The sequence below is a fragment of the Nicotiana sylvestris genome, chromosome 1, assembly GCF_000393655.2.
Source record: "Nicotiana sylvestris chromosome 1, ASM39365v2, whole genome shotgun sequence".
Classification (NCBI taxonomy): Eukaryota; Viridiplantae; Streptophyta; class Magnoliopsida; order Solanales; family Solanaceae; genus Nicotiana; species Nicotiana sylvestris.
This window is the reverse complement of record NC_091057.1, coordinates 35918013-35928571: the sequence shown is the minus strand read 5'-3', so window position 1 is coordinate 35928571 and position 10559 is coordinate 35918013. Positions and strand designations below refer to the sequence as shown.

At 36.3% G+C, this 10559-nt stretch overlaps 1 protein-coding gene across 2 annotated transcripts; it reads right to left on the bottom strand.

The window, feature by feature from the left end:
• Positions 1–262: 262 nt before the first annotated feature.
• On the bottom strand, positions 263–5840 carry LOC104214763 (probable leucine-rich repeat receptor-like protein kinase At2g33170). Of its 2 annotated transcripts, none has more exons than XM_009764478.2 (3): positions 5074–5840; positions 1709–4675; positions 263–864 (listed from the first exon to the last, which is right to left on the bottom strand). In XM_009764478.2, exons 2-3 carry the CDS (start codon positions 4638–4640, stop codon positions 485–487), a joined length of 3312 nt encoding a protein of 1103 aa, XP_009762780.1. In that variant the 5' UTR covers positions 4641–4675; positions 5074–5840; the 3' UTR covers positions 263–484. The 2 variants fall into 2 exon arrangements, with proteins under 2 accessions (XP_009762780.1, XP_070002152.1); XM_070146051.1 differs by lacking the exon at positions 5074–5840 and having other exon boundaries at positions 1709–4375; positions 4449–4543.
• Between the last annotated feature and the right edge of the window lie 4719 nt (positions 5841–10559).

The following is a 10559-nucleotide window of genomic DNA, read 5'->3' as shown; positions in this document are numbered from 1 at the left end:
TACACGACACGAATCTTGATTAGTTAGGGCACCGGGTTTCGGATACCAGACGGTTAAACTAAAAAAGTTCAAAAATAGAGACAAAAGATATATATTAAGTACAGTAAAACACTGGAAAAAAAAAATTGAAAAAAAGAGAGGAAAAAATGGAGTCACAAACTCAAAAAGCATAGGGGCCATAACAATAAGTGAATATATGTTCAGTACTTATCAACAACAAAAGAAAAAGGAGAGGGGGGGGGGGGGTTAAGAGAACAGCATAAGACATTCTAATTAGTAATTATTTTCCATAACCTTAAGATGGAGAAGGGTTGAGATAGCATCAATCACCTCCAAACTAGTTCTACAAAGTGAGTGATGAAATTTTCACTATAATAAGAAATATACATTGGAATATCTATAATTTAACCATAAGAAAAAATACAAGAAGAATTAGCTCTAAAATTTTTATCAAAGTAAATTGAGATATGCTTCTTACATGCATCTAAAAGGAATTATCTTTGAGAGGGAGATCATAAACTGGAGATGAGAGGAAGTTCCCTTCTTGCTCATCAGACTCAATCAACATCAGAACAACCTCGCGCATTGAAGGACGGTCAAATGGCGACATACTAGTACACATTAAAGCAACTTTTAGTACTGTGAGCATATGACTAACAGTAGTTTCATCTCCTAAATCCAATCGGCTATCAAGTATCCCTGACGTCAACGAATGGTCCCTAATATAATGCCTCGACCATGTCACGAGATCACCACCTTGTTCTAGGGGCTGTACTGGTGCTCTTCCGGTTAGCAACTCCAAAAGGACTACCCCGTAACTATAGATATCACACTTTTCTGTAACTTTCATGGTGTAAGCATATTCTGCAACGGAAAAGGCAAAACCATCAATTGAAAAGGAAGGAATGGTTTTACAACAGAAGGATGAAAAATAGGAGAAGAACATGAAAAGCTACATACATAGAGAAAAGTTAGAAGCATTTTTGCTTGTATGAGAAATTGACTTGTTTGTATACAATTTTAACGGTCAAACTTCAACAAGATATCCTATTCATCTATATTGCACAGATTCTCCAAAATGCTGCCGCTTCCTATGTCGAATTCTCCAAAAATACACTACTTTTGGAGTATCCGAAGAGTCCGAGCAACATAGCTATTCATATCAACAAAAAGAAGCAATACACTTTCAAAGCGAAGATACTGTTGAATATCTAAACTGCACATCAAAATGTCGGAACAAGAATGAGCAACATGTAGCAGTAAGATTCCAAAACTCGTCTTAAATATAGAGCTGTAGTCAGCTATTTTATGGAATCTCTTGGCATAGAACCATAAATAAAATGAGTACACAGATAAAAGTTGAAAGCATTTCCTTATTGTCTTCACACAATCAAAGAAAGAGATATAGTATACTTGTCTAACTATCTTTGTTCAACAAGAACATCCAACTCATATCAGAGTTTTGCCTAGAATAAAAAATAGAATAAGAAAAAGACAATACCGCCAAGGAATAACACAACTGACCAATTACTAGTTTAATCCCTCTGAGAATATGTATCAACTAGTCCCATAGTAGCTTGTGGAAGAAAATTTTCATGTAATACTACTTATAAGCGCATTAGAATTTGAATGAACATTTAAACTGCTGCAAACAGAAAATATATGGAGATTATAAGGATCTACCGATACGAGAAATAGAGATACATACCGGGGGCTATGTAGCCATATGAACCAGCAACTGCAGACATAGACTTAGATTGAGGCATATCCACAACTTTCGCCAAACCAAAATCACCAACGTGAGCTTCAAACTTGTCATCAAGCAGAATATTATTGGACTTTATATCACGGTGGATGATCCGTGGCTTGCAATCATGATGTAAGTAAGCAAGTCCTTGAGCAGCACCAACAGCCACCAAAAAGCGAGTCGGCCAGTCCAAGCTACACGATGCACTGTGAAGCAATTCGCCGAGGCTACCTCTGGCCATATACTCATAGAGAAGTAGATTAGAACCCTGATGATTGCAAAAGCCATATAGCTTTACGATGTTACGATGCCTAATCTTTCCTAGTGTTAAGATCTCAGCACGGTAGCTATTGTCAATGTTATTACCCTCTCTGTTAGAAGCAAGCTTCTTCACTGCAATTATTTGTCCTGACTGCATGACAGCCTTGTAAACTGTTCCAACAGCTCCTCTTCCAATAACATAACAATCATGAAAATTGCTTGTAGCCTCAACCAAGTCTTGGAAAGTAAATCCCTCCTTTGGAGGGAAATAAATGTCTGAATCTGGAGACGATACGTCTTTATCTTGGGTGGCAACCATCTCAACTGGATGCCTCTTCATATAGTATAATATTAGCACAATCAAGACAAGAGAAACTCCACCAACTATACCGGCAACAACAGTAACAATCTTTCCTCGAGGAGAATCTGCACTTTTGACTCGAGGAGGATTGGCGTCGTACGCTGGAGGTGCATTACATCCGCCTAGGGGCCCACCACAAAGACCTTTGTTTCCAGTGAAGCTGCTCACTTCCATGTTCTGAAAGAGCGGTATATCAGGCAATGGTCCAGTGAGGTTATTGTATGAGAAATCACAGCCCAACAGACTTGTCAAGTTCCCAAATGTGCTCGGTATTTCACCACTCAGATGATTGTTGTTGAGATAGAGGTACTCTAATAGGATAAGATTACCAAGGTTAGGTGGTATACTACCAGAGAGATTGTTGTTGCTAAGATCCATTGCAATCTGTAAGCCACTAAGATTACCCAACTCTGATGGTATTTCACCTGACAATAAATTCCCGCCCATCTGCAGCTCCGTCAAATGAGAGAGGCTCCCCAATGCTGCTGGTATCTTTCCAGAAAGCTTATTCTCTGAAAGCAAAAGGCGTTCTAGCTGCGACAAGCTACCGATGTCATCAGGTATAACATCCGTAAAGCTGTTCTTGCTGAGATCAAGCCGTTGTAGTCCCTTGCAGTTCAGAATGTCTGGAGGTATCGGTCCAGTGAGCAAATTAGCCGAGACATTGAAAGTCACAAGCTTGGTAAGATTTCCTATCTCCCTTGGCAGCTCGCTGAAACTATTGCCTGAGAGATCAAGCCTCTGCAACTTCTGGCAATATCCAATATCAGGAGGTATTGGACCAGTGAACTTGTTCTGCCCGAGTTCAACAGCAGACAGGTTTTCCAATTTGCACAACTCAGAAGGAAATGACCCCCCTAACCTGTTACCATTAAGACGCAGTTGAACCAATGAAACACAATTAAGAACACCAGATGGAACGCCTCCATGCAATTTATTTGACCCAAGATTCAGCAAAAAAAGATTGGAATTCCGACAAACGAATGGAGGAATTCTTCCTGTGAGGTGGTTGTTATTTAAATCAAGCACCCAAAGTTGACTATAAATGCCAAGACCTTGAGGAATAGTACCAGTTAAAGAATTCTCAAAAAGCTGTAACTGAACCAATTTAGTTTGGTACTGAAATCCAAATGGAATAGGACCTGTTAGGTCATTAATTGACAGATCAAGACTAGTCAAGTTCTTTAAACTAGTAAGTTCATCTGGTATAACGCCTTTGAGCTGGTTCTGGAAAAGATACAACAATCTCAGCCTCTTTATTTGGCCAAACTCAACTGGAATTTCTCCTATTAGAAAGTTTTCTGAGAAATCAATTTCTTCTGCCATAGAAAGATTCCCAATCTCCCTTGGAATGGTACCATTTAAACCATTCCGGTATAGGTATAACCTTGTCAAAACTTTGAGTTTACCTATTTCAGGAGGAATATCTCCAATCAGGTTATTCTGATATAACGCAAGCAATTGAAGTCGTGTACAATTTCCAACTTCCTTTGGAATATATCCAGAGAATTGATTGCCCCAAAGTACAAGTTCTTTCAACCAACTGAGCTTGCCGAGCTCTTTAGGTAAGTTCCCGCTCAAACTATTCTGTGTTAGACCAAGAGATTCCAGGCTCTCACAATCACCTATCTCTGTCGGTAAACTTCCAGAAAGTGAATTCTGCCCCACTCGAAACGTTGTCAAACTTTTCAAACTTCCAATAGATCGAGGCACTGGACCAGTAAGATTATTGGTGAATGCAACGAAAGAAATTAGAGACGAGAGTTTCCCAAACTCCTCACCGATAGAACCAGAGATCATGTTGGTGGACAAATTCAAATATTCTAGCTTAGACAGGTTATACAATTGAGCAGGAATCGGCCCGTAAAAGGAATTATCATGGAGCTGAAGGGATTGCAAGTTTGAGCAATTACCAATTTCTTTGGGAATATTCCCAGTGAATCCATTAAAAGACAGGTCAAGATAAGTTAAAGATCCAAGACCACCAATGCTAGAACTCAAAGTGCCTGAAAGATTCATAGAGCTAAGATAAAGAGATTGCACAACTGGATTATAATCAGAAGTGCAATTCACACCTACCCAACCACATGGAGTTCCATCATTAGGATTCCAATTCCAAAGATGATTAAACTGATCCCATATATTCTTCTTCAAATCTAACAGATACATTCCTTCCTCATTCAATCCTTCTGCTGAAGAAATCAGCAGTACCAAAGCACTTAACCAAATTAGAACCAAACCACTTCTTGATTCAAAAACTCCAGACATCATAACTACTTTCAATAAGTCAAAAGTCTCAGCTTGACCTGTTAATAACAATCCACCTATATGTCAATACTCAGATTAAAAGAAAAGCTAGGAATTTAACAAAGAATACTCAGGTTCAAATTCAATCATCAAGAACTGTCAAATAACAAATAGATAAACAAATGAATGGACAGAATCCTTGCAAATACATATTCATAACAATTACTCAGCTAATACTTTAGACCTATGTTGCTCGAACTCTTCAAAAATGCCACCTGATGTGTGCCGGATTCTCCAAAAGCAGTTTATTTTTGGAGAATTCGACATGGGTGCGGCAGTATTTTCAAGAGTCCCCGCAACATAGCTTTAGACAATTCAAGAAATGCCCAGAAACACAAGCAAATAATGAATTCAGGAATAAATGAGAAAGCCAATAAAGATCTAAGCTTTAGCATACCTTTAGGCTATTGAATCCATCACCTTGTCAAAAATAGCTGAAATCCACCAAACACCCCAAAAAAGTAAAGAACTCTCAAGTGATTCCTTTAGAAGATGAGAGAGCAAATACCAAGAAATTCATCAATGATTTATACTATATCTAAAACCAAGAATCTCCAACCTTTTTCCAAGAATGGTGGGTATCTTCCTATAGACATACAAGATATTGAAAAGGGGTTTGAAAAAGATTCAACCTTTATTTAAGGACAAGCCAAGAAAAAAATGAACTGGAAAAATTCAAATGCACTGAATCAAGAAACCCCTTTTATTTTATTTTATTAATTATTAATAGGAAAGCAGTAGTAGTAGTAGTAGTATTCAAGAAAAATAACACAAAGCCAATTTCTTTTCCAAATGGCAATGATAGTGAAAGGGATCTTTAGGTGAATTGAAGGGACAAATATGAGTTCTTCATTGAAGCTTTAATGGCAGACAAAGCATGCTTTCTTCTTCATTTTTTGGTTATATATATGATGATGAAGAGTTAGAAGTTTTGTTCAACACTAATATAGTTGGTTATATTTTCTCTCACTATAATCTTGATTCTTTTTTAACTCTATCTCAAAAAGTCCTAATCACTTTTGGCTTCTCTTCTCTATCTAAAAGTTAGCCTCTTTTTGAGTGCTTGAAAAAGTTTTTATAACTGTGAACTTTTTTAGGCGTAACAGAGAAAAGATGCAATTAATTTATTTATTGTGGAATTCTTGGATTGGGACAGGTTTTTTGAGGGTTTATTCTTTTTTTTAGTATTTTTTGGGTTTTTGGGTTGGGAGACTAGGCACTGAAAATTGTAACACTAGAGAAAATGAAGTCAGATTTTTCTAGTTTAAATGATGTTTGCAATGGTATCATTTTCTGTTCTTATTTTGGATTTTCTTTGTACACCGATTTTTATCCCTTTGTTTTGGATGTACTATGCTAGTGTATCGTATCCTTCTATTGGCTCCTTTCTTTTGGATATATCTACATAACTTTGATTTTTCTAATAGTAGTTGTATTTTGGTTCCTCTCTCTTATTTGTTTTTGGCAAAGCTTGACAGTTCTTTTCTTAATCAACTAATTATCTAATCATCGCCACGAAATGTGGTGGTAAGAGCTTAATCAGAGATTTCGAATGTAACTCTTGGGAATTGAGAAATTCATGCTAAAAAATACTTTCCTTTGGAGTATCCAAGTCAGTCTTCTTGTTAATTATATATTTACCTAGCGTTTGAACATAGATTTGGTTGAAAATTAAAAAAAGAGTTTTTGGAATTGTTTTGAAAAATAATTTTTAAAAGTTGAAGTTACGTTTGGACATGCATTTTATTTGAAGAAAAATTGAAGATTTGTGAGTGGAAGAAAAAATTTCACCAAAAAAAAAAACTGCCCTAAACCAGTTGTTGAGAACTTGAATTTTTTTTTCCCCAAAACATAATCATATTTCATAAACAAACAATATTTTTAAAAAAAAATAAAGCCAAAATATATGGCCAAACGGGAGCTTAATTCATTTAGATTATAGATCTCAGTTTAATTAAATTAATTACTCATTTAATGAAGGAGAGTCTTGGAGTAACGGTAAAATTGTCTCTGTGTGACCCATAGTTTCGAGCCTTAGAAGCAGTACTAATCCTTGCATTAGGGTAGGCTATCCACACTATACCCCTTGGAGTGCGATCCCTTTTTTTGGTAAACAGATAATTTTATTCACCAACGAGTAAGAAATAAGTACAACACAAATCATCAAGAGTTTGGACAATCTGTCCCAACACTCTTGTGCACTTCTCAACTGCTCATTACCAGAAAACAGTTCCTTATGCAAAAACAAACAGAACTAATATTAAAACATCAGCTACTAGGATAGGTTTCCAAATGCTTCATACTCCCTGCTAGTATCTTCTTTATATGACCTCTGCAATACACTTTTTGAGCAATCATTTTAACTATACTCTCGATTGATCTTACTTTTTGCCGAAACAATCTCAAATTTCTCTCTATCCAAATGAAATACACACATGCAGCCGAACTCATCCTGTAGATATATGCTTTAGTAGAATTGCCTTTTACATGGTCTATTGCCCAAACAACTTCATCTTTCCATTTATATGGTCCTCTATCCACTCCTTGCCATTGTAGAATCTTCTTCCATATCATAGACGATATTGAACATTTAAACAACAGATGATCTAGTGTTTCTGGAACCTTTGTACACAAAGGACAGGTTAAGTCATCGACTACACTCCATTTACCTATTCTGTCTCTTGTCTGAAGTCTTCCATTTAAAGGAAGGTATAAAATAAAGACCTATCTAGGAGCACCATAGTTGTTACAAGACAATCTCCTCCAGGGACACTTGGTAAAATCACCTCTAAGCTTCAAGTACATCTGCTGAATAGAAAAACCATGCATTAGAGTAAAATCTGATTCTGGTAACCCCACTGATTCCATATACTTTGCTGCTTTCAAAATTCTTTGTACCAACCATGATGTTTGTGTTGGCTAGCTCAACCATAGTTTCTATTTCTCCTATAATAGCGATATATCCATTTTACCCGTAGTTTAACTTTCTTTTTTCTGACAAATATTCCGCAGTAGTTTACAGATTGCAGCGTTGTTCGAAGCTTGGATATCTAAAATATTTAAGTCACCAGCAGACTTTGGTAGGCACAATCTATCCTAAGCAATCAAGGATCTTTTGGAAACCTATACCCTACCAGTCTATAGGAACCTTTGACAAGCACTTTCAATCAGCTGAGTAATCTTTTTCTGAGACCAAAATGTATGTATAGAAAAGAGTACATTTTTTTATCAGTTGAGTCCTTTCGGTATATGATAGAAATCTTACAGTCCAACAGATTATTCTCCCAATCATTTTTTCCAACAAATGCTTGCATTGTATAATTGGTAGTCTCTTTGTACTAAGTGGCACTCCTAGATATCTTATAGGTAGCTCGCCTTTAGCAAACCCCAAATGATCCAGTATAAGGTGCTGCACTGTTGGATTGACTCCACCAAAATATACAGAGCTTTTTTCAATATTTGTCACTAAGCCAGATGTATTTGAGAACTCCTGGAAACAATCTAATAGTTTTTTCATTGATTCCACATCACCCCTACTAAATAACAGCAAATCGTCAGCAACCCCCAATTGTATAATATTCAACTTTGCACATCTTGGATGATATTGGAACTCATTGATCTCCTTCAGCCCCTTCAACAATCTAGTAACGAATTCCATAGCTAATACAAACAAGAAGGGGGATAGGGAATCACCCTGTCTAAGTCCCTTCTTTGCTGGGAAAGGACATGTTGGCTGGCCATTGATAAGAATGGAATAAGATACAGTTTTAACATACTTCATAATCCACAGTATAAAGCCATCAGGAAAGTTCATGTGAATAAGCACCTGCTCCAAGAAACTCCATTCAAGTCATAAACCTTTCTCATAACTATTTTTGACATGCACCTAGGTGAAACATTCTTTCTATTGTATCTCTTAACTAGCTCATGGCTCAAATTATATTGTAAAATATCATTATGCCCGGTACAAAGTTGATTGACAACCAATCCACAAGAAACTCCATAACATTTTGCATCCTGTTAGTAAGGATTTTAGAAATAATTTTGTAAATAGTAGTACAACAAGAAAATCATGGATGGATTCTGCACCTTCGGGATGAGAGTCACGGTGGTACAATTAATGGCCTTATATAATTCAGCAGATGTGAAGAAATCCTGCACAACCTCAACTTTTTCATCACCAATAATTGACCATGATTCTCTTAAAGAATAGCGCATTATACCCAGCGCATCCTGGGGCTTTTAAGTCATTAATTCCCTGCAAAGCCTTATAGATATTCTCCCTTGACACCGGCCCAATAAGTTGTAACTGTTGTATTCTGTTGAGTATAGGTCCATTTTTTTATTGTACTTGGATTAATTGTTGGTAATGAATCTACTGAAGATCCTAATAAGTGCTGGTAAAACCATGTAATCTCCTGTATCAGCTCATCTTGTGACTAGGTGCGTGCACCATTCTGAGTAACCAGTGTAGAGATAGTATTTTGAGTCAATCTACTTTTGATGCTTGCGTAAAAGTAAGAGATGTTGGAATCTCCCAATTTAAGCCATTGAACTCTAGATTTCTATTTGTAAATACTTTCTTCCACCATTGACCACTTCTATACATTACTCCTCAAATCTCTTTCACTATTGCTTAGCTCAGCTGGATGATCGGGGTCCCTCATTTGCTCCTGAACTGATCTTGTCAGTAACATATTTGAATTCCTTGAGATTAAGCTTCTTCAATTCAACTTTCAGCAATTTCAGGTTTTGCCAAATTCTTTGCATAGCAGGTAGATTTATGTTCTTGTCCCACACCACCTGCACTATACTCAAGAAATCCATGTACTCTGCAAGTTGATTAAAGAACTTAAAAGGACTTACTGAGTTCTGTACTTCCTGATTAAAACAAAGGCACATAGGAGTGTGATCAGAGCACATATGATCATGCAGTATCTGTTAGGGATATAGTAGATATGTCTTAGATTTAATATCATATTTGATGATTTGAACATAATTTTGTGAACGTTATTTGATATAAAATATGTATGGCATTTGATATTCTTTTATCATTCTTATTAATTGCTTGATTAATTTGATAAGGTCCTTGATTAAATTTTGAGACTTGACATTGTGATGGAGATCATGATAATGAGAGTAAAGTTTCTTTTAATTTAATCTAAATTTGTTCTTGATCGTAAGATTATTAATTTGGACATTAGTAATCCGGTTAGATCAATATTTATGTGATCGTCTTTATGGGATAAAGATTAGTTGATCTCATTAACTAAATTACATAGATAGATGATGTATATAGAGATATGATCATTGAACCGACTCATTGGATAATTCCTAATGGTTAGAATTACCATAAACTGTCAATAGGATATTCTCTTGAAGAATGTGATGTAAGATTTTCCTTTGACATGAGATCGTCATAGTAATTGACAAGTTATTTATTGTGCTTTGATACCAGACACCTATGGCCCTAGGGCGATAGTTGAAAGGATATTGGGTACGATTAAATGCTTGTAGAATTAGTGAATGATCAAGATGGAATCTGTCAACTCTTGGTAATGAGTTTAAGCTCCATGTTGTCATGAATTATAAACGACCAAATCAAGACCTTGGCCAGGGCAATTGAATGAAAGAAGAAATGAGTTTCTTAGGTCATTCGATGGTCGATTATATTTGACATGAACACATAGTTGGTCGCCTATTAGGATTTGACAGTTGAACTATATCCTAGGGTGACTCAGAGCTATAAGGAAGAAGGAATTACTACATTATTCTTCTACTGGTTCTTGAGAGTAAATTGTATACTCCATTCTATCCGGTCGTTAAGGAGTGTTGTTAGACGCCACCCTTGATTAGTATATTGATGTGATCAATTTACTACCG